The sequence below is a fragment of the Chelonoidis abingdonii genome, chromosome 2 (assembly GCF_003597395.2).
Source record: "Chelonoidis abingdonii isolate Lonesome George chromosome 2, CheloAbing_2.0, whole genome shotgun sequence".
Taxonomy (NCBI): domain Eukaryota; kingdom Metazoa; phylum Chordata; order Testudines; family Testudinidae; genus Chelonoidis; species Chelonoidis abingdonii.
The window spans coordinates 6060830-6086077 of record NC_133770.1 but is presented as its reverse complement, the minus strand read 5'-3'; the positions used below and the strand labels follow the sequence as shown (position 1 = coordinate 6086077).

The 25248-nt window shown below is 43.4% G+C and overlaps 1 protein-coding gene across 1 annotated transcript in view; it reads right to left on the bottom strand.

The window, feature by feature from the left end:
• SETD2 (SET domain containing 2, histone lysine methyltransferase) overlaps positions 1-25248 on the bottom strand; it is a 152444-nt gene that overhangs the window by 22250 nt on the left and 104946 nt on the right. The window contains exons 17-19 of the mRNA XM_032770627.2: positions 18893-19027; positions 17624-17763; positions 14494-14605 (exon numbers count right to left, since the gene is read on the bottom strand). Of these exons, the coding sequence (XP_032626518.1) occupies positions 14494-14605; positions 17624-17763; positions 18893-19027 (387 nt within the window). The remainder of the gene's footprint in view (positions 1-14493; positions 14606-17623; positions 17764-18892; positions 19028-25248) is intronic.

Here is a 25248-nt window from a genome sequence, read left to right as displayed (position 1 = left end):
AAGGAAGGAAGGAAGGGAAGGAACATGCAGAGCAGAGATGAGTTTTGTTTGTTTGTTTAAACCAAAGAAAATAAAGATTTGTAGCTGAAACCCACTCAGAGCTTCCTGCATTGGAATCTTGGATTCTTCTCCAGAGAACCATTCATGGCTCCTGTGCCTCCAACATGAGCCTTTTCTGCACAAGATGAGAGCACGCTGTTTTGCTTGTGAGAGTGGGCGTTGGCTGGCATTTTGGAAGGGACATGCCAAGGCTATTCTTAGTACCTGCCCTCTTCTGAAATGAAGATTGAGGCAAGGAGGAAAAGAGAGTCTCTTCTTCAAAGAAGCACAGCAGGGGGAATTATTAAATGAACACTGACAAGCAGTTTAGTCACACAGATGAACCCAACTTGACAATGGTCTTAACCAATAAGAAATAATTCCGCTGTGGACAGAAGGCCTTAGGTGAACTCACTGTTTCATTACTCTCTCCCTCATTCTCCATCCTCCCAACTCCTTTCTATTGGTGGTTTCACTCACTTCTTGCCTTACATTAAATTATAGACTGTCTTCACTCTGAAAATTTAAAATTACAATTTAAGGATCAAAATACTCTTAAATCTACTATCCTGTTGCCAAGAAATTAAGATCAACATGAGCTACTTTTGTTTTGTTTCAAATCTACAGACAAATATTTTGCAACTCTCTAGGAGCGGCAAGCTAGCAAATACTATTCCCCAGAACTGTGCGGGTGAAGGGACTGTTGCACAGGTTCCAGATTTGGCATATCAAAAATGATACATAAATTGAAGTTAAAATACGATCATCTTGGTTAACTGCAGCTGGTTTTGGAACACGCAGGATGGATTGAAGTTAGTGCTCATCAAATGAAAGAATCAACTCAGAAAGAAAAAATCTCAAGCTGCGAGCTGTGGGAAGTAAAATTAATTTTAACTATTATTTTTAATCTCAGTGTATTTTTTTTCCATATAGAAAGTTGCTTAGTGTTTATTTTTACTGCAAAAGTACCTAGGAGTCCTAGACACAAATCAAAACTCCACTGTTATGGGCTGTACAAACAGAACACAAACATAGTCCCAAGGAGCTTACAATCTACACAAGACAACAAACAGATGGACAGACAGACAGGCCAACATGGGAGTACAAGGAAATGAGACAATATTGGTCAGTAGAATAGGCAGTGGTCTCTTCACACTAGCAGCCTAGCTGTCGTCAGTTTTCTGATAGGCTTCATGGCAAATGAGAGTTCTGAGGAAGGTGCTGAAGATGTTGATGGGGAAGTTCTCCCAGGAGTGAGGGGCCGCATGGGAGAAAGCACAAAGGGGCTTATTTGAAAATCTAACAAGATCGCAATGGAGGCTAGCATCATGGGCCTATCAGAGGGGGAGTTGATCTTTCGACACTGAATGAAAAATACTAGTGAGGGTGGGGATAGGTCATGAATAGTCTTGAAAGTGAGGACAAGCAGCTTATGTCTGATTCAACAGAGAAGAGGGAGCCAGTGAAGGTATGCAAAGAGAAGGTGACATGGTCTTTGCAGCGGGCTAGGAAAATGGTCTTCACAGCAGCATTCTGAATGGATATCAGCAGGGCAAGGCTGCCTTTGTCAAGGCCAGAGAGAAGGATGTTGCAGACAGTAACTGAAATGTGAGAATCACAGTTGTATTAGAAACAGTATCAGAGGCTTGTATTTCAGCACAGGACACGGGATTTGTTGTTTACATCACTCCAAGGTCTTCTTAATTGACAAGTAAGCTCTGCCTTGATTGGATTCCTGCCTAGCAGGAAAATGGAGTGCGTGCTCACTCCAGTGCTGCATAATATATCAGTAATATGAAAAAAGAGCACTCTGACGATATCCAGATTCCTTGATCTTGTATCAGTGGGTGATGCGTTAAATGGAAATGCTGTAGAGCTGAGTTAACAGCACTACCTGGCCCTGAGGAGCAAGAGGGGCAAAGAAGATGGCAGTTGGGAACCGGAGAGAAGGAAATAGCAGGAGGAGGAAGGTCAGGGTTGTAAATGAAGAGGCAATGAAATGAAAGAGACTAGCCTGTGAGGGAGGGAACAGGTCAACACGGTCAGTTGAAAGAGAGATACTGGGAATTGGAAGGTAGGAGCACCAAAAGCACCAAGGAAGTCAGAAGGGGGATCCCATGCCTGTTGATGTTCTCCACCTTCTTTTAAAGGAAGACGGGGCAAACAAGACAGCAGAAGGAATCACCATGTTACTGCAACTATTGGGTAGCCTTCTAGAAGTGTAACTATAGAAGACATTAATATAGGGAGCTGGAAATACAAGGGTTGATGTATTAAATCCAGACTTAAACATCTAAAAAATAAATAAATAAAAATCCTAGGTATTTTAACTGCTACTTCCCAAAGGCACAAACTCATCCTTTAAAGCAAGCACGAAACCCGTCCTAGATTCCTGCTTCTTAGAAGAGAATGAAAGAGGTGGGAGCAACACAGCAGACTTCAAAATCATTTTTTATGAAAGATGAATGGAAGTAATGATAATAATCATGCTTAAATGCATCTACAGCATCTTTCACCCAAGGATAAAGCACTTAAATTGATATGCCAACTACACAAAGGGTTTGCTTCGCTCACCACTGAAATGCAGCTACCTTTGGGCTCTGGGTTTATTAACAACAGAATGAGTAATGATACAATCAGGTCAAGCCTTCCTTTGTGGGTCGAAAGAATCAAAGAGGGGAAATAACCATTGGTGAAGGCCATCTGTCATCAACGACAACATACATGTCTGCCAATATTCCAGAATTGTGCCTCCGCATATCACCACGTGGCAGAGCAGTGATGCTGGGCAACAGGCTAATCAGACCAAGGACTGCAGCAATACTACTCCTCAGCAGAAAGAGCACTGGATCTAGATTAGGAAGAGCCTGAATGGTGTCTGAAATTTGATCCTGGTTCCTACCCCAAAAGGTACAAAACCGAAGTAAGTGGGAATTTGTCTTCTTCTGAAAACTTGTTGTTGAATGTGGACAGCCTGCGTCTTAAGCAACAACCAGACAGCATTCGGTTTGAATATTTGTAAACACACTGCCATTGCTAGTACAGACAACAAAAAGGCATGTCTGTAAAAGGAAAAAATTAAATACTTGCTAGTGACTAAACAATACATTGTCATAAAACAAAACGTGGCTTAAGGTTAGCCAAGGCATAGTGTGGAGCCATAATTTAGATCCATGGAGTATTTGACTGTAGCAAGTTCCACACCTGAGAGCAAAGGACTTACCTTCTTGGCTAATTATAAACAACAGAAGGTTTTTCTGGCCAATATTCAGAGTACAGAGTGTTCAAGAAAGAGTTCAAGATTGCTAACTACCTTTACAAGGATGCAAATTCCTTCAACCGAAGGAGCAGTCAGACATTTCCAGATGCTCAGAATGCTTCCCTCTGGCAACCAGTATCACTTTGGTCTTCTCCACATTGAGCACCCAAGTCCATATCTGCCAGATACAGAGCAAGGGAACATCTGTCTGGGGCCAATGAAAAGGAGATGTTGAGCAGAGCGTCATCAGCATATGGATGACACTGGATCCCATAGCCCCACGTAAGGTCTTTCTCTGAGATTTCACATACTGTACCTACAACAAAATGGGTACTAAAAATGAACTTCACAGAACTCTTCAAAAGTCCTGGGAGAGGAAGGGCAGTTACCCATAAAAATACTATATTAAACACATAGTTCCCATTTTCCATTCCTCATGAAATTTACCTTGATTTTAATTACAACATTCAATTCCTTAGGACAGTGCAATTTCATGTCTTTAGACAGGTGACAAATGTTGCATATTTTGCACTAGATGCATAACAGAAGTTTGTTTTTTTTTAAATAAATCTAAGTGAATTCTAAATCTGATATCAACATGAATGAACTCTAGAAGATTTCCTCCAATTACGTCTAATAATCATGACTAAAAAGAATCTACTAAAACAACTAAGATCTTGATTTAATTTTGATGAATTCACCAAGAGTAGGTGGAGATTAATTACATCAGTGATTTTACCACTCCTCTGTGCTCACTTTCATGTGCACTGGCAAACCTGATCTAAGTTACAGTGAAATTCCGAGAGAAACAAGCATCATACCCTCACTGATTTCAACTGAAGTCAGCATTAGTAATGTTATTACAATGAATACCAAACTGTTTGGATTATAAGTGCATAAAGTAAAATTTAGCCCATCTTTTACAGCTGCAGACTTTCATAAAGGCAAATGTAAAATACTGACAAGTCACATCTCAGCACTGATAAAGCATCATGTCAGTGGGATGCTGAAGCAGTATCAGCCTGAAGCATGGCATGAAGTCTTTCATTTTACAGCAAAGTTCTCTAACAGCAGGAAAAGTGTCTAATTTGGTGAGATCTCAAGGCACAAAATGCTGAAAGTTTTAATGCGATACAATCAACCTGAAACCTAGTCAATTTGGGGAAGGGACAGCTCAGTGGGTTGAGCATTGGCCTGCTAAACCCAGAGCTGAGAGTTCAATCCTTGAGGGGGGCCGCTTAGGGATCTAGGGCAAAATCAATACTTGGTCCTGCTAGTGAAGGCAGGGGGCTGGACTCAATGACATTTCAGGGTCCCTTCCAGTTCTATGAGATAGGTATATCTCCATATATTTTCAAGATGCAAATTAACAGTACTTCCAGCTGCCCAGAGTCTCCCTACCAGTTTCTGTGGCGTTACAATTTAATTGTCCTATATTTTTTTAAAAAAAAAATGTTGGGGTTGCTTTTTTGGGGGAAAGGGGTACTCCTGTTGATGCATGAAAGATCCACACTAACAGAAAAAACTGACTATGCAGGAGAAAAAGTGAAACTGACCATGCAAAATTTTCCTGCCAAATGCACAGAAAAACTGGAAAATACAGAAAAACATTCCCCTCCCCCTCAAACTTTGTTACTGTAATTTAAGGCATCCATACTAGGTAAAGCAAAACAGATATGATTTTTAAGTTGGTGTCCTTTCAACACCATCTAGTCTATTTATTATATATTCCAAAACTTTGTATATCTTTATGACCATTTCCCCATTTCTAACGGTTATCTTTTACCAACAGCACATAAGTGTATTTTATCACACTGTACTTGAAAATAAAGTGTAATCTAGTCACTATACATTTAATACAGAGACTAAAAGTTATCAATCCTTTAAAATGACGACTGTCTCTGACCCAAAAGAAACATCTGGATTTACAAAAGGACCCATTCCTAATACAAATTAATGCAGATCAGGTCCTCTTCCATTTACAACAGGAAGTATCCCTACCATTGTTAGTCCAGGCACCATTAAGTTACTACCTAAAGGCAAGATTCAGACATAAGAGATTCCAGAGTTTGATTGCTCAGAACAAAAAAACCACTTTTTCCAATTCATTTCTCATTCCCAGGAAGAGTGAAGCCTTTATTTTCAAGTAGACAAACTAACGTATTCTAATTAAAAGGACATTAAGGAAGGTCTAAGATATAAATGTTTTACAAAACTTAATTGAAATGTCCTTTTAAGTTTAGATGGAAAAAGTGTGCTTTTGGTTTGTATGCAACAATTTCCCTGTGCTGTTTGCAACCTACACAAAGCAGGACTGGGTTAGTACAGGTAAACAAGAAAAGAAAATTGACCAGAATTGGATTATAAGCAAAAGGTAAATTGACTAGATTTCTTACTTTTTTCAGGCTGAGTTAAATGCAACTATATAAATGATGAAAAGTAAAAATTTAACATTACTTTCACTTTTAAAAATCAAGAGCATTCATAAAGGAAATTCATTTATAGAATTTTTAATCCTTTTCTCCATCACACTAATTACTTTAAAGGGAGACATTTTCAAAACGGCGTGGTGTAGGCAGTTAGCTACGTCACACTGGAAACTCACTGCACTGAAAATGTACTCAGTTGCCTTTTTTAAAAAACTGCACAGGCAAAAGTGAACCAGAAACAACAAGCTGTGTGTATCTTCACAACTCATCTATTTTAAGGGACATGACTGCTGCCTGTCATACCAGGAATGTCTTGACATTCCATGGATTCCAGTGGAAAGCAAATGCAGTGGATGGGATACAGAACTAACAGCAAAGTAGTTAAAATGACGGATGGATTTTTTTTACAATTTGCAAAACTAACTGCTTCCACAGCCAAGCAGCTGTATACCAAGTTCTTGCTCATCATTTTTGTGGTCTTCTTTTGCAAGGGAGTAAACATTTGCAAATTAGGTATTTATAACAGAATGCTGAATGTTATACTTAGAGGAAAAAACACACATGGATTTTATTAACCTCTAGGAGCCTGGCTTCTTTCCAGGCGGCAACACCTAGGAACTGGACGTTTTCAAGGGCTTTTAGGAGAGCCCTATGGACATTTGTACATGAGGCTGAGGAAACCCTCCCATTTTAGAAGTGAAGTGGGACAAGGATATTCCTGCTTAGAGCAGAGCTCTTCATGGCAGGCACAACCTCTGTCTCTATGTTCGTATAGCACCTAGAACAGGGTCCAATCCTGGATGTCTCGGTAATATAAGCAACAGAAACACTCAGTGAAATTCACCTGGTGCTTCCCCTGTATCTGAGAGCTCGTGACTTGAGCACTGTGTGGGCAACTAGCAGGAAGAAGATGAGCTGACTAGTAGTGCATTACCATGGGAGATAGAAAGGAGGCTAGCAGGGGGTAGAGAGGGAATAGTCTGAGCAGGAGGTTAGCCTGGGAGTTTTCAGGATTGTGGTGGGGCTGGAAAGATGAAAGTTGATCAGTTTTGTTGCGTTTTCAAAGAGCTTCTGGGTGCTGAGTTGTTCTGAAAATATAGTCCCTAAACCTGTTGACATTAGAATCTTGCTATGTCCATAGTAAACCATTTCCAGGAAGTTATAACTTAGTCTTGCCATGAGTGCAGGGGACTGGACTAGATGACCTCTCAAGGCCCCTTCCAGTCTTATGATTTTATGATGCTACAACCCAATAAAACACTTTATCCAGTGCACTTTGACACAGGTCTCCTTTTTACCCTCATTTGTTTAACTTGTAGAAGTGCAAGAAAAGAAAAAGTTATGATTTCAGATCCTCACTGAGACCTTGGACAGAGGCCACTGGATGTTAGAAAAACGAAGCCTGCTCCACTCTTTGTTTGCTTTGCAAGTGAAGTTACTTTCTCAGAGGGATTTTGCTACACATTTTAAACGCTCAGCTACATATATGACAGACAATCCTTGGATTTACAATCCCTTAATGCACTAACAATACACGCAATAATGGCTCCTTTGAGAGAGTTAAAAAACCATCAGCGTTTGAAGTAAGAGCACTCAAATGATGCATCCACAGAAAAAAGTGCTTAACTGTAAAGCTAAATAGCAGCTTTTAAAAAAGTCTAAATGGGCCAGTAAGGTGGGCTCAGTGAAACCTGGAAAGTACCATATGTACTCGATCATAAGCTGGTTCCTTTATAAGCCAACCCCCCCACCACCTTTCATAACTGTTGTTCTTCAAAATGCGTGGCACATGTCCATTCCATGTTAGGTGCGGGCGTGCTTCGAGCACAGTCACCAGAAATTTTCCCCTCAGTGGATCTATGGAATGGTTCTGTCCTCTCTATACAGAGCACTAGGGCACACTTAACATCCAGTATCTGGACATGTTGTTCCTCCCTGTTTGCGTGAGGTTTCGGAAAGAAAACCAGTGGGAAAATTTCCTGATTACCGGGAAACTGCAAAACTATCTTTGGGAGGAATCTGGGGTGAGGGCGTAGCTGTATCTTGTCCTTAAAGAAGACCGTGTATGGGGGGTTCTGATGCAAGGGCCCAAATCTCTGAGACCCTTCTGGCCAATGTAATAGCCACCAGAAAGGCCCCTTTCCAGGAAAAGTATTATAGGGGACACGTTGCCAGCAGCTCAAAATGGGGGACCCATGAGTTTTGACCAGAGGGTGTTTAGGTCCCCCAAGGGAATGGGCTCCAGAATCTGTGAGTATAGTCTTTTCAGGCCTTCAGGAAGCAGACGGACATTTCATGCAAGAAAACTAATCAGCTATCCATCAGATGGTGGAATACCGAGATCACTGCAAGGTGTACTTTAACTGATGATATTGCCAGACCTTGCTGTTTTAGATGTTGCAGATCCTCCAGGAACAGTCTCCAGAGACGATCGTGTGCTGGGAAGTCCAAATGGAAAAGTACTTCCACTTGGTGAGGTATATAGCTCTGGTAGAGGGTTTCCTGCTACCTGAAAGGACCTGGCGGACTTACTCTGAACAGGCCAACTCCACGGGATTCAGCCATGGAGCTTCCAAGCTGCCAGGTGGAGGGTGCTGAGGTTTGGGTGGAGCATTAAACCATGGTCCTGTGGGATCAGGTTCAGGAGGAGAGGGAGTGGTATTGGAGTCGCTTCTAAAAGACCTAGCAGTGTGGCAAACCAGTGCTAATGGGGCCTTGTGCATAAGTGGAAGGGTGGGGTGGGGGGGGAGTGTAAACAAGATGTTCCGTCCAAGGGAACAAAACTGGTGACATTTCTTGTTGTTTCTGGTCACAAACAGGACTATATGAGTAGTCCCTCACTGCTGAAAAACGACTATGTCGGGAGGAAGCACTCATGGTGACTGGGGAAAGATCTGCTGAGGTGATCTGAGAGTTCGTTCTGGGCCCCCAGAAGGTGAGGAGCTTCGAGGTGGATTGAGTGTATTATGCAAAACTCCCATAAGCGAATAGTTTCCCAGCACAGGGGAGACGAGTGAGCCCCACCCTACCTGCTGAGGTAGTACATACATGGCTGCCGTGTTGTCCGTGAGCACTAGCACGCTCGTTTGCGATGTGCAGTAGGAACACCTGACCAACTAGGCAGATCACTCTCAGTTCTCTGACGTTGATGTGTAATGATAGCTTTTCCTGGGCCCAAAGGCCATGGGGTCCTGAGGTGCCACAGGCGAGCCTCCCATCCTAGCTCTGACGCATCCAAGACTAGGGATAACAAAGGCTGGAGCCTGATGAAGGGAACGTCTGTATAGATCGTCAGAGGGTCCCGTCACCAATCGAGAGGGGGCGAGGACCAGGGGAGGTACAGTGAGCACTGAGTCCAAGTGGTGGCAGCTTGGTGAGAACACTGAGGCCAGCCAAGCTTGAACAGGTCAGAGGTGTAGCTTTGCATACCGCAGTATGTATGTGCACAAGGCCATAGAAGTTTGAGGCAGTGCCATTGTGAAAGGGTGGGCCTGAATCTGTGCTATTAATGATGCTATCATCTGGAAGCGGGTTTCTAGGAGGAAGGCCTTGGTCTGGCTGGAGTTGAGCACTGCTCCAATAAACTCTATCCTCTGCACTGGGGTGAGGGTAGACTTCTGTTTAACAGCAGGCCCAACACCTGAAAGGTTGACTGAATGAGGCAGACACTGGGCCTTGGACCCACATGCAGCTCTTCAGAAGTTAGTATGCGGCTCCTTGTATAGGCACCGACTCCGGGGCTGGAGCTACAGTTGCCAACTTTCCAATGTGCTGGGGAGGTTGGTGCTCAACCCTGCTCCTACTCCCCACAGAGCCTCCTGCATGCCACTCAAAACAGCTGACCGGGGCTGCCAGTGGGAGGCACTGGGAGCGGAGTGGGGGAGCTGATGGGGGGCTGCTGACATATTACTGTGGCTCTTTAGCAATGTACAGTAACTCCTCACTTAAAGTCATCCCGGTTAATGTTGATATGATGATGATCAATTAGGGAACATGATCATTAGAAGGGATCACTGCACAACTTTAAATGCTTTGTCTGCTGCTTGCAGGAAGAGCAGCCTGTTGCAGCTAGCTGGTGGGGGCTTGGGACCAGGGTGGATCAGCAGCCCCCCTATCAACTTCCCACTCCCCTAAGTTCCCTGTGCTGCAGCTGCCAGCAGGCTATCCCTCCCCCCACTGCCATGTGCTGCTCCTGCTCTCTGCGTTGGAGCTGCTCCCTGGGGGGCAGGGGAGCGCTAATGTCAGGGTGTCCCCTTCCCCCCTGCTCCTATACCCCGCTTACCCCTTCTTCTCCACATAGAGCAGGGTAGGGACATATAATCAGACAGAGCCTGGGGCAGTAGCTGCTCTCTCAACTTCCTGATCCACTTAAAAGCGGGTCAGCTTACCAAAAGGGGCAGTGTGCATTTCTCTCTCTCCTCCACACACAAGGTGTGTGTCTGTTTCTGTCTGCTATGCTATCTCCCCTCCCTTCCATTCCTGCTTCCCTTGAGGGCTCAGCATTTAGCACAGGGATTCTCAAACTGGGGGTCAGGACCCCTCAGGGAGTCATGAGGTTACTACATGGGGGGTCATGGGCTGTCAGCCACCACCCCAAACTCTGCTTTGCCTCCAGCATTTATAATGGTGTTAAGTATTTTTAATTTATATGAGGGGGTCCGCATTCAGAGACTTCTTATGTGAATGGGGTCACCAGTACAAAAGTTTGAGAACCACTGATTTAGCAGCAAGGCATTCCCTGGGAAATATTCCACCCTCTAACTTCACCACCTCAACCAAGCTTCACAATCATCATAGCTGTGAACAGTATTAAATTGTTTGTTTAAAACATTTGTGTGTGTATATAGTTTTTTGTCTGGGGAAAGAAATTTCCCTGGAACCTAACACCCCTATTTACATTAATTCTTATGGGGAAATTGGATTCGCTTAACATCATTTCGCTTAAAGTCGCATTTTTCGGGAACATAACTGCAACGTTAAGTGAGGCGTTACTGTACATTGATAAATTCTGGCTCCTTCTCAGGCTCAGGCTGGACACTGCTGGACTAGCGAGTTGTTGAGATACAGGTACACTTGTACCTCATGCCTTCTCAAGACAACCACCAGTATCGTCATGCATTTCAAAAAATCCATGGGGCTGCCAACAGGCCAAATGGAAGAACAGCAAATTGACAGTGGGCTGGATTCAGAAAGAACTTGAGTAACCTGTGTCCTTGGAAAACTGATGTGGAAATAGGCGCCTCTCAAAAGGAGAGCAGTATACCAGTCCCTCGAATCCAGGGAGGGAATGATGGCGGCCAAGGAGACTATGCAGAACTTTAGCCTTTTGAGATAGCCGTTGAGATGGTGCAGGTCTAAGACAGGCCTGACATAGCTTTGGCTTTGGGAATTAGCAAAAGTAAACACCTTCCCCCTAAATTCTGAGGAACCTCTTCCATGGCTCCCACTTGGAGGAGGGCGTGCACCTCTGGGGCTAAGAGTTGCTTGTGAGAAGGTCCCTGGAGAGGGACAGGGAGGGAGGGAGGATAGGATGGAGGAGTGGGAACAAGCTGGAGAATATAACCCATCTCTACAGTACTCAGCCACCCAACAGTCTGTGGTTATATGAGATCCTGCTCAGCTGAAGTGGGACAGGTAGTCTGAAAACAGTGGAAAGGCAGGATCCAGCATTATGGGAACTGATATAATGCCTCGGACATCCTGTCAAAAGCTCTGCTTAGTGGTCATGTCATCATCCGTTCCCCACCCCCCCTGCCCCCGAGTATCTGGGTAGGGCGGGTAGAGATGTTGAGGTGGCTGGAGGTGGCTGTCTGCGACTAAAACCCCAGCTTCATTTCTTTTGTAGGTTGGGATGGCCGGGTGGAGAAATGGACACTCTGCTGATGCTTGAAATGCTCCCTCAAGGGCGCTGGGGTGTAAAGGCCCAGGGACTGAGGGTAGAGCTCTGGAGTCCTTCATTCCACGGAGCTTTGCATCTGTCTTGTCTAAGAAGAGCAAGGCCCCTTCAAACAGAAGGTCCTGGAGAGACTGCTGGACCACCATTGGCAGGCCCAACGGACTACAGACAAGAACACCTGTGCATGGCCAGAGATTCAGCTACTGAGACTGCTGTGTCCAAGGTGGCCTGCAGGAAGGCCCTGGCTATTGACTTCTCCACACTGGTAGAAGATGGGACCTCCTGCCTGGACTCCTGAGGAAGCAAGTCTCTGAACTTTGACATGGAGTCCCAGACATTAAAATCGTATCTCCCTAACAACACCTGTTGGTTGGACAAGTGGAGCTGTAAACCTTCTGTAGAATAAACCTTTCTACTAAATAGGTCTAGCTTCTTTGAGTCCTTTGTCTTAGGGGTTGCTCTGTGCAGCCAGTCTCTCTCTTTTGGTGGCCCCTGAGACCACCAGGGACCCCGGCTTGAGGTGGGAGTACAAGTACTCATACCCTTGGGTGGGAACAAAGTACTGCTTCTTAGCTCTCCACAGGTGGGTGGCAGGGAGTACGAGTTTTACCACAAGGCTTTAACTGGTCCCATGATAGCCTCATTGAGAGGCAGAACCACTGCAGTTGGCCTCGCTGCAACCAAGATGTCGATGAGGCTGTGCGAGGATTCTTTGACTATCTCCAGTTGCAGCCCTAAGTTTGAGGCCACCTGATTCAACAGCTCCTGATGAGCTTTGAAGTCATCACTAGCAAGGGGTCCTCCTTGTCTCTTTCTGCAGCGACGAGGTCCTGAAGGTCTAGCTCCTAAGGATCAGTACTGGGTTCGGTACCGGAGTCCAGGTCAGGTGCTGCCTGATGGGATGGAGAACTCCTCTCCATGGCCACCAAATATAAGTGTCTGGAATGTGCCTCTGACATTGGGGGAAAACTCCAAGGGTTCCATAATGGCCATTGCATTGGCATAGACCAGTGCATACTGGGCCAAGCGCTCAGAGGTATCTGAGCCTGGGTCCACCACCACCAAAGGGCTGACCGGGGAGTACCAACAGCAACCCCTCTGGTAGGTATACGACCCTACTTCCAACTCAGACATCGAGCCCTTCTCTGGGGACCATGGAGGTGCGGTACTCATCAGTTCTGGAGATCACTGCTGAGACAGGGAGGCCTGCATTGAGGATAGCAGGGATGGTTCCCGGCTAGATGGTACAGAGGGCAGCTTGGGGTGACATGCTCCTTTCTATCTACCTGCACCGCTGACACCTGCTCTTGGATTGATGGTGGTACCAATAACTCCAGCAAGTCTCTTGCTGCTGCAAACACCTCCAGGGCAGATGGAACCACAATCACACTGGACCCTCATTGTCCCTCTGGCACAGGCTGGTCTAGTACTAGACTCAATGGAGGGGAACGCCCCCTGTCGACCAGCTGCTTAAGTTTCCTTTTCAACACCAGAGAATGGTGAGAGTTCCTGACAGTGGGAACAGCAATCCTCACCGATGCTAAAGTACTCAGTACTGAGTCTGACCAGCTCGGCTCTGCAGAGCATCCGAGTGCCTCTTCCATAAATAGGAACTTCCATATGGTCTCCTGGTCCTTCATATGAGGCTTGAATTCCCAGCAGATATGATAATGGTCCCGGACATTAGCCTCACCGAAGCACTTTAAGCAACTGGCATGTGCGTCACTCAAAGGCATAGGCTTGCTGCAGGAGGTACAGGGGGCAGAAGAAAATTCACTAATAAGGCAGTATCTTCAACTAAACTATGTACAAGAACTATTTACAGTCCAAATGAAAAATAAATAACTAGAAGAAAGAAACAGGGGAAGTGTGCAGTTTCAGCATCCGTCACGGGCGGTAAGAAGGAACTGATGGAGTGTGGGGTTGGCTGGCCCCTTTATACCGGCACTGTGAGCATGCGGCACCAGGAGGCACTGGAGCCAATCTGACAGGTACCACTGAGGGAAAAATTTCTGGCAACTGTGCTCAAGGCGCTTACATCCCGAGCGTGGAATGGACATGTGCAATCACTCGAAGAAGAACAGTAAGCTTTTCTCTCTCAAGATGCACTTGAATCCCAATTCCAGAAATGGGATTCCACACTGGGTAATGCTGATGCCCAGCTTTAAGAGTATGACCTCTATATGGACATACAAAAATTATTTCTAGACCAATAACACAAGATAATTCTCTTTGCTCAGTCAGACTCAAACACTGTATCCATGACACTGACTTTGTAAAAGAGCTAGTCTCAGGGTCAATAATAACCCTATATGGGTATTTATTTATTTGGCGGAGGAATGGGGAGCTGGAACATCAGGAAGACCTCTAACAAACAAGCTATCATGTCTGAGAGGGAGTCTACTAGGGTTCCTCCTAGCTCCAGCAAGAGGAGTTCCAGATTATGAAGAGAAACTTCTTCAGCAGCTATGGGACAGAACGGGTGGAACTCTGTTCTCTAGAGCTAGAGGGGGCCAACACTCTACTAATATATTTTCTTATTGGAAAGGGTCACCTATTTCCTACGTCAAAGTGTCAAGGAAAACCTTGTTTAATGATTTACTAACAAAGCTTTCAGAAACATCCAGCCAGACCATTAATTTGTGCTTTTCCGTCCACATTTAAAAGAACACCTCTATCTTCTGTTCATACTCAGTCTATATAAGGTATTGTCATCCACCCCTTCAACAATCTGAACTTTCTCGAATGCTTGTATTTGCCACACAGTAGACTATTTGGCCACAGGACTTACAAAATGACAAAAATTTTCCACTCTCCATTTAAAGAAGCTGCGAAAGAGGAGATGTTTCATCTGCTGATTGCACACTTACTTTCATTGGGTTTTCATCGTACGTTGGAGTCCCAAGGTCCATCTCAGCTTCATGTTCGAGGCTGGCATCATCTCCGGGGCTGTCCCAAGTAGGAGGATCCCATTGGGTTTGCCTAGAGAAAGAAGGGAACGGTCTCACTCATATCTTGGAGTAATGGAAGCTCACACATGAAATTACCATCATGTCCTCTATTCTGGACACTTGGAAGCCAGCCCTGATTGCCTTCTTGCAAATAACTGACGGGGGACAGGACTCTCAGCTTTGATTGCACATAACCAGTGCCTCACAAAAACTTCCTGAAAAGAATATTTTGAATTGACAGGGATATGAACAGTGTCACATGCATTGAAAGTATTATAAACAAATCAACAATAAACAGCAATTCATTTCATGTTGGGGCATCAATGAGCAAGCCACTGGATTAGGGGCAGACCTAATCTTGATGCTGCCCTTCTTCCAGATCAATAATGACTAATAGCACAATAATAACATACACAGATGATACCAAATAGGATAGTTATGACTGCCAGTGAAGACAGAGAATTATGCACTATAGACATGTCTATGAAATAAAATGAGGTTCAATCCAAAAATATCCAAGCTAGTGCATCTGGGGAAATCATCATATACCTGGGAGACTAATGCTGAAAGGTGTAGGGATTACATGAATTTACAAAGCAACATGGCAGTAAGCAGAAACAGAGCGGTTTTGGTTTGCCTGTACAGAGATGTCACATCACAGAGCCTGAGGGTAGTAGTCTCTTCTCTACAGAAATGAGGTCAGACCACACCTGGAATCAAGTGTTCAGTTCTAGGCATTTCATTATTGGAAAGATGCAGACATACAGGGAAGATTTCTTAAGAAGTGCAACAAGAATGAACAAAGGACTGGAGAGATCGATTGACTGATGAATAATTAATTTAATATGGAAAAGCTTGGCTAAATGATGACAAATGAGATATAATTGCCAGCTAAAAGGGTATATCCATCAACAAGGGAGAGAAATTGTTTAGTGTGATCCAAGATGGGATAAGTACAAGTAATGGGATGAAAGGGCGCAATAGAAAATTTAGGCTATCAGGAAAGATCTCTTAAAAATGCAATTTGATTGTGGAATGGTCTCCCATGAGAAGTTTTGGAAGCCCCATCCCATCACTGGAATCATTTAAAATTAGAATAATCAAAATCCTGAAGGGGACAAGAAAGAGAACTATTCTGCACTGGGCCCTGGCAGACAGACTAAATGAACAAATAAATGCTATAGGTCTTTTCCATCATGTTTTGATTCCAAACATGGCCTGGACTTATAGCAGTCTGTATACTATGGACAAAATCTGAAACCCTGAAGAAAAGGGACTATCTGGTTTGAAGGTTCTGGTTTTGATTCATCAGTGGAAGTCCCCAGACAATCACAATTCAAACAAACTTATTTTTGGAGTGGGGTCAAGGAGGAGAGTAAATGATGGATTCTCTGTAACTTGAAGTCTTTGAATCTTGATTTGAAGACTTCAGTAAACTCAGCCAGAGCTTAGGGGTCTATTACAGGAGTGGGTGGGTGAGATTCTCTGGCCTGCAATGTGCAGGTCAGACTAGATGATCATGATGGTCCTTTCTGACGTTAAAGAATCTATGAGAGGACTGTGGGGAAAATCAAATATGCTTGTTTAAAATGGACCACATGTCCTTCTGCAAACCCAAGATGCTATTTTTAAATCCTACTTAATGGTGGGCAGCTGGATTTTATTCCATCATGACAAACCATAGGGAAAAATGGACTGATAAGTAAAAGGTGGGTAAAATGAGTAGTCATGCAGTCTGACTCTACTGTATCAGCCTTGGAATCTACTTAAAACAAGTGCTTACAAAACATTTCCAGGGGGTAAGACTGCTATGAGTTTAAGTCTCAAAATGTTCAGTCAGCAGTTTCCAAAGCAACTCATGGAGAATTTGTTGGTATCAATACCAACAGCTGAAGGCTGAATTGCATGTCATTCCTTTCATATGCAGACTCCCCAGACACGCAATGTTAATTGCTGTTAGGCAATCAGTAAGGTCTTCCCATTGCCTGGTGTTCTGAAATGCTCCTTATGTTGGTACTACACGGTGCTCGTAAATCCTAGTACAAATAGGGATAGCACAAATCAACAACAAAGTCAGGGTTTTTTTTAAAAAATGGAACTATTCACACTAGCTCTCCTTAAAATAAGGCCTAGTCTACACTGGGGCGGGGGGGGAGGGAAGAGAGAGAGAGAGAGATGTCGATCTAAGTTACACAACTTCAGCTACATGAACATGCCTAAAGTCCACGTACTTAGGTCTACTTACTGCGGTAAGTCGACAGCTGACGCTCCTGTCAACTCCGCTGGCGCCTCTCGCCCTGGTGGAGTACCGGAGTTGACAGGAGAGCGCTCTGCCGTTGATTGTGTCTAGACTAGACGCAATAAATTGACCCTTGCTGGATCCATCACTTCTCAATCCAGACAAGTCTTAAAAAACTGAATTCCCATCCAAACCTCTTTTCTGACTTATGTTAATCATGAAAAACCTTAACCACAAAGCATAAGAACAGAAGAATGGCCATATTGGGTCAGACCAATGGTCCATCTAGCCCAGTCTTTTGACAGTGGCCGGTGACAGATGCTTCAGTGGGAGTAAACAAAACAGGGAAATGTATCGAGGGACCCTTCCCTTATCACCCAGTCCCAGCTTCTAACAGCCACAGGTTTAGGGACACCCAGAGCACAAGGTTGCATCCCTGACTATCTTGGCTAATAGACATTGATGGACCTATCCTCCATCAACTTATCTAATCCTTTTTCCAACCCAGTTTTACTTTTGGCCTTCACAACATCCTTTGGCAATGGAGTTTCATAGTCTGACTGTGGGGGTGTGAAGCAGTACTCAAGGAGAGCACACCTACCAACATTCTGGGTTATCGGCTCAGTGCTGACATAGGGGAACACTGCTAAACGAATCCCCAGCACTACCCCCTGCAGCACCTTGCTGTGGCATTGTAGAGACAGTACAATACATTGCACAGTAGTTTGGAATACCGCCAACACAGAATAAGGGTGCAGTTTTTACACATGAATAAGAACACCAGCACTGAATACATAAGTGAGCATTTACCTTGTGATCACATGGTAATAATAGATCTTTCCCTCTGGATCGCGGGCTGTTTTCCAGTTGGGAGGGAGGACAATGGTTTTGGGTTTTGGAGGAGATGGCGGTGGTAGATCCAGAAGATTGTTGGTCACTATCAGCTCTGGCTAAAAATACCCCAACGACAGCAAAGAGAGAAAGTTGAGCAAAGAACGACAATATTACAAAGTTTTTAATACAAAGCTACAGTGCATAAGAAAGTAATGGTTACCTGACCAAGTCCATTCATAAAGCAGTAGTCAAATGGGCCACCCTTCACTTTCACTGTGATGCTTCTATTAACTTAGCGAGTTTAAGACCATGTCTACACTAGGAGTACCTAATATGTATTGGAAAACTGGCATACTATCCCAGCAAAGTGCTCCTAATGCGGACACAGCTATATCCGCAAAGATGAGTGAAACGAGCTATACTGGTAAAAGCACAGATTTGCTGGTATAACTGCATATGCACTCAGGGCTTCTGATGCCACAGTTATGTCGGCCAAGGATCACATCCTGATTGATGTAGCTATGCCAGCAGATGTCTGTCATGTAGACATAACTTTAGGCAGCCTCAGAGGAATCTACGTCATTCTGTGAGGCAGCCGACAAGAACAGCACCAACAGCCCTTTTCACGTGATAAAGGCCTAGTATGGTGAATCCAGTCTGAAACCAAGGCCACTACAGAACCTAATCACCTTTCCTATACAGTGGGGAGACAGGAGGCTGGTAGGGAGGCAGAGATATTTCCCTTACACAGAGCAGCATTGAGGCCAGATCACCAAACATAACACAAGTGATTCTCTTTTCTCAGGACAGAGGATCAAGCTTAGGAATCATTCACAGCAAAGTCCACACAGAGAGAGAGGGAGGAGAAAAGGACGTGCCATTTTAAGATAGCTTATGAGAGTACTATGTTTACAAATGCTACTGAGTGGGAAACAAGAACAGTGGATATGAAATCAACCAGCCCTTCTCACAATGCCAGACAGTAGAGCAAGGGAAGGGATGTTGATTTTTTGCAAACAGCACTAGGTTTTAACTACCCTTTTGACAGTAAATCCACTGGCTTCCTAGTTACAGTTTAGGGGATATGGAGAGGATATTGTCCTCCCCAACATAAAAGGGAAACAGGGGAAGGATACACCAAATGGGATATACATCAAACCATTCTCTCTCATGGGTCATGAAAAAAATTGCACCCCATAAGTTCTGGCAAGTTACCAGGCTGGACTGTAATGCTCCAGGCCTCACCTGCTGTATGGGCTGAGGCTGCCCGGCTGCTACGATCGTTGTTACTGCTGTTGCCGGCTGCACCACCACTCCCTGTGGATGAGCTGTGTAAATCTGTTGCCCTTGGATATACTGAAGACCTGGCTGTGCGTAACTCTGAAACAAAGCAACAGAAACTGGGAAATCAGTTCCCTTATTGAAAATCTTTTGTTACTTCTGTGATCAAAGGTGGAACATAGAAACAGGGTAAAACTGTTTTATTTCAAGATGCAGTGGAGAGTGGAATATACTGTTTCTGTTGTGCAATTGTTCTGGAGCAGGAATACGTATCGATGCATTTTTAAATTCATAAAATGTTTTACATAAATTTGACAGATCTTTGTTCTTCAAAGGAAACTTAAGTTTAAAAAAATACGTACAATATTCTGTTCCTTGGCATTAAGAACGGCCATTCTGTCAGTACTATAAGAAAACTGCAAAGCTGAGCAAAATGGATGCAGTTATGAACATGCTTAGGTCAAGGAACAGGTTCACCACGAATAGAACCTGCAATGCATTTTAAAGTACATGGCATTTCGGAGCCTCCAACTGTTGGCAGTCATCTTGCTGAAAACAGATATCAATGTCTGCCATAAAGGGCACACATGTACTGCACGTATCTTGTCACTGAAGAGCAATTATTATCCGAAGCAGGGATGTCTTGGATCTCTCTCCAGTATAAAATAGCTATTATGTTGAGCAAAACTCACTGCCAGCACTACTTCAGATACCACACATATAACCTATGAAATACAAGGTTTCCAGCAGAATACCGATACTTAAAGGAATGACACCTTGTTCTTCCACTGGACAGAAGCTTTCAGACATTGAACCTCTTCCGCGGGATAACTGAACATAAGAATGACCAAACTGGATTAGAACAATAGTCTATCTAGCCCAGTATCCTGTCTTAACAGTGGCCAGTGCCAGATGCTTCAGAGGGAATGAACAGAACAGGACAATTATCGAGTGATCCATCTCTAATCATCCAGTCCCACCTTCTGGGACACCTAAAACATTGGGGTGCATTCCCGAGCTTCTTGGATAATAGCCGTTGATGGCCATATCCTCTATGAAGTTACCTAATTTTTAAAAAAATCCAGTTATAGTTTTTGCCTTCACAACCACCCCGGGCAGTGAGTTCCACAGGTTGACTGTGCACTGTGTAAAGCAGTACTTTCTTATGTTTTTTTAAACCTGCTGCCTATCATCTTCATTGGGTGATGCTGGTTCTTGTGTTATATAAAGGGGTAAATAGCACTTCCTTATTCACGTCCTCCTCACCATTCACGATTTTATAAAGCCCTATCACTGAAAAGGGTCTAGGTATAATCTGTATCTGTAGACTGAGAAGACATAAGAATGGTCATACTGGGTCAGACCAAAGATCCATCCAGCCCAGTATCCTGTCTACTGACAGTGGCCAATGCCAGGTGCCTCAGAGGGAGTGAACCTAACAGGTAATCTCCTGCCATCCAGCTCCACCCTCTGACAAATTGAGGATAGGGACATCATTCCTCACTCATCCTGGCTAATAGCCATTAATGGACTTAACCTCTATGAATTTATCTAGTTCTCTTTTAAACCCTGTTATTGTTCTAGCCTTCACAACCTCCTCAGGCAAGGAATTCCACAGGTTGACTGTGTGCTGTGTGAATAGCTTCCTTTTATTTGTTTTAAACATGCTGCCCATTAATTTCATTTGGTGACCCCAATGTTCTTATATGATGGGAACAAGTAAATAACCTTTCCTTACCTACTTTCTCCACACCACTCATGATTTTATATATTTCTATCGTATCCCCGCTTAGTCGCCTCTTTTCCAAGCTGAAGAGTCCTAGCCTCTTTAATCTTCTCCTCATATAGTACCTGTCCCAAACCCCTAATCATTTTAGTTGCCCTTCTCTGAACCTTTTCTAATGCCAGTATATTGTTCTGAGATGGGAGATCACATCTCTACGCAGTATTCAAGATGCAGGAGTACCACTGATTTATTTAAGGGCAATAAGATATTCTCCATGTTTTCTCTATCCCCTTTAATGATTCCTAACATCCGGTTTGCTTTTTTGACTGCCGCGGCACACTGCGTGGACATCTTCAGAGAACTATCCATGATGACTCCAAGATCTCTTTCCTGACTACTTTGTGCTAGCATTAGCCCCCGATCATTTTGTCTACTTGTGAATGAATGGTCTGCGGTCTCATTTTTAGTGCCCCCAGGCATCAAAAAACCCAACGCACCAATGATCTCAAAAATTACGTTACATTTATCCACATTAAATTTCATTTGCCATTTTGTTGCCCAATCACTTAGTTTTGTGAGATCTTTTTGAAGTTCTTCACAGTCTGCTTTCGTCTTAACTATCTTGAGCAGTTTAGTATCATCTGCAAACTTTGCCACTTCACTGTTTATCCCTTTCTCCAGATCATTTATGAATAAGTTGAATAGGATTGGTTCTAGGACTGACCCTTGGGGAACACCACTAGTTACCCCTCTCCATTCTGAAAATTTACCATTTATTCCTACCCTTTGTTCCCTGTCTTTAAACCAACTCTCAATCCATGAAAGGATCTTCCGTTTTATCCCATGATAACTAAATTAACATAAAAGCCTTTGGTGAAGAACCTTGTCAAGGGCTTTCTGGAAATCTAAGTACAATACGTCCACTGGATCCCCCTTGCAACAGAGCAAGAGTCCCTCAGTAAAAAGACTCAGACATACTGTTACCAAGTAAAGTGTGATCAAAATGTACTGGGACAGAATATTAAAAATATTTTTTTAAAAAAAATCAAATATTCTGAAATCCTTCATTCTCCTGCAATAATCACCTTTAAGTAAATATCGTCCATTACAGCTCTAGGTGAAATCTGTACTTGTTAACTAAGAAGATGAACAACTGTTTTGAAAAGAAATAATGGACCAGTTCTGAATAAAACAAAGCTTCCTTAGACTTGAGTACTGTACCACAGGCTGAACCCACAAGGGGTAATATGACCCACAGATATATAAACTGGGGAATCATAGAATTGTAGGACTGAAAGCAACCTCAAAAGATCTTCTAGTCCAGTCCCCGGCGCTCAGTATAACACCTCTACTCCTATGCATTGGAGCAGAGGTGTTATATTGCCTCTGTATTTGGCACTGATGCAACCACTACTGGAATACTGTATCCAGGTCTAGTATTTAGAATTCAGGAAGGATGATGATAAATTAGAGAGGATTCAGAGAAGAGTCATGTGAATCATTAAAGGACTGGAAAACATATCTTACAGTTATGGCTTCTGGGTTTTGGGGTTTATTGATTTCACTTTTGGGGATTTTTTTAAAGCAATTTTTGAGTTTTATCAGATGTAAAAAATCTGATTGTTTCAGGGGTCTCTTTCTATATATTTTAATGTGTAATATATACAATTACAGTATCATATACTGTAATTAATAATCTCTTTGTAACATTCCTTAGTGGGCTTTAACACAGTACTGTTTCAGACTGCACAATGTTAAAGCACACTAGGGAATCTTTAGTAAGAACCAGCAAGGTCTAAATGGACCAATTAATGCTCAACAAATCTATGCACTTTAGAAATCACATCCATACAATCTGCATTACTGCTCTGTATAGACAAGCCCTTAGATACAAGTAACCATTTCCTGTCTTTCTTATGTTAATCCAGTAAACACCGATTTCATTTTTGAGAGAGAGAGAGAAAGTGTGTGTGTGTGTTGGGGATGTTTATTAGTTAAAACCTAAAATCGGAAGCGCTACCCATAATAATAGACTCAAGGAGCTCAGTCTATCTAGTTTATCAAAGAGAAGGTTCAGGGGTGACCAGGGCCGGCCCCAGGCAGCAGCTTATCAAGCAGGTGCTTGGGGCGGCAACTCCGGGGAGGGGCGGCACTTCCACTTATTCGGCGGAGGGTCCCTCACTCCTGCTTGAAGCGAAGGACCTCCCGCTGAATTGCTGCGGATTGCAACTTTTTTTTTTGTGGGGGGGGAGGGGGGGCTGCTTAGGGCAGCCAAACCCCTGGAGCCAGCCCTGGGGGTGACTGATCATACTCTAAGTACTCACACACAAGGAATAAAAAATAGGTAAGAGGGCCCTTCGGTCTAGCAGACAAAGGTATAACAAGATCCAATAGCTGGGAGTTGTAGCTAGACAAATTTAGACTCAAAAAAGATGTACATCATTAACAGTGAGTGTAATTAACCAACAGAACAATATACCAAGGTGCATTCTCCATCACTGGGAGTTTTAAAATCAAGATTGGATGTTTTTCTAAAAGTTATGCTCTAGTTCAAAGAGGAATTAAGTCAGGGGGAGTCCTATGGCTTGTGTTATGCAGGAAGTCTGACCAAATGTTCACAATGGTCCTTTCTAGCCCCATAATCTCTCCCACCTCCCACTTCAACTAGTGACTGACCTCTCTGTTACCGAAATTCCTGTATTAAGCTTTCAGTTTTGGTTGCACATCAGCAGCAAATATTCTTTAAATAAGGGATGTGAACTGGCTATTTTTTTTAAGTTGGCATTACACAAAAATGATTCATGAAGAGTGAATGAATACACTTATGTCACCCTCAGATGCACTTATGTGCCTTCATTATCACTATATTTTTCAATATTAAGCAATTAAGACTACTTTCTATTCATGTCTGAGGAGGTTAAAGTAGCTAAAAGCTAATGAATTCTCATCAGTGATTTGAAATACTGTGTGGATTTTACAGCTTGATAAACTGAGGTACAGAAATATGAAGTGACCTGTTCAAGGCCAGTGATAAAGCAATAGAGCAGAGAAGAGAATTTAGGACTCCTAGGTCCCAATCCCCTATATCTAATCACAATCCCTCCAGCAAGGGTACTACACATCTGTGTATTTAAAGTCTGTATCACAGCCTAGATATGACTGGGACAAACAATAAAAATTATGCTAGAATCAGCCCATGGAGTAACCACGGCAATTACATGTGGAAATGGAAGATTATGTGGAACTCATCGAGCAACAACATAAAGCTGATAACTGAAGTCCTGTTTGTTTTTTTATGCCTTTTCCCTTGAATTGATGATCAAGAATGTGAGAGTGTTTTGTTCTTCTCTTACTGTGCATGCTCCTATTTGAATATTAAGATGCATGTTTGCTGACACGTATAGTAGATGGATGCATTTTTATGCTCTTGGCGAGTTCTCCCTACCATCATAACAGAGGCAACTTAATATCTTTATTGTATTTGGAAAATGCAAAAAGTAGACCTGAGAGTGGATTTAGTGCTTCTAGAAGGAGCCAGATGGATACTAGCAAAATTGCCTGCAGAAAGTCTACAGCAGGGAAATCCATCTCCCAATGCTCAATACTGGCCTAATGGGACTACCTCTAGTGATGAATGTGTGTGTGTGTTGCAAGAGAAGGCTTCAGTCTCCATGGCCCAGTCAGTCCTGGTTGATCTGTTGACAATGCCAATACGAAACAAATTAGTGGTGGGCATGTTTTTTGTGATGGACATCTGCCCACGAGGAATTGACTTGACTAGTCAAATCATTTCACACAGCCCACCAAACAGGTGGTAAATGCCAACATCAAATGGTGATAATCATTGATCTGTGCTGAATTCAAATCAGTGACCCACAAATGAAGGAACAATTGCACAGTATTAGCAATCTTCAGAGCCATCCAGTTACCCCATGTGCTGCATTTGAAGGAAATCTGAATCAGCAACACAGCTGTTACCTAAGATCAAATAGCAGAATTTTTATTAATAGGCAGAAGGAGTCCAAGCTTGATTTTTCAGAGTGCCAGACTGAGTTTAACCAAATTGGTTAGGGAATCGAAAGAGAATGAGTACGGACTACTACATTTTTTGTAGTCATTTCAAGATCTGGTTTCAAACAAAACCCCTCACACCACTGATGGATTGCAGTAAATTGCATGGCATCAGTATCACGGAGTTCTCGCATCATCATAATCTACTCTCTCAACTCTCAGTTCAGGTCAGCAGAATCCCTGAAGGGATAGAGTTCGTTGTATGTTATCCCAATACTGTCTTCTACTTCAGAATTGCAGTAACTCTCCAGGGTGCACAGGTACTGCATTCCATATACTTTACAGAGAACCTTAGAGCCCCGACCATGTTTCTAAAAATCCACCCACGGTTTAGGAATGTTAAATGACTGCACACATGCATGTTTTACTGCCTCCAGCCTGGTCTACACTATGCGTTTATACTGATTTTAGCAGCGTTAAACCGATTTAATGCTGCACCCGTCCACACAACGAGGCCCTTTATATCGATATAAAGGGCTCTTTAAACTGGTTTCTGTACTCCTCCCCGACGAGAGGAGCAGCG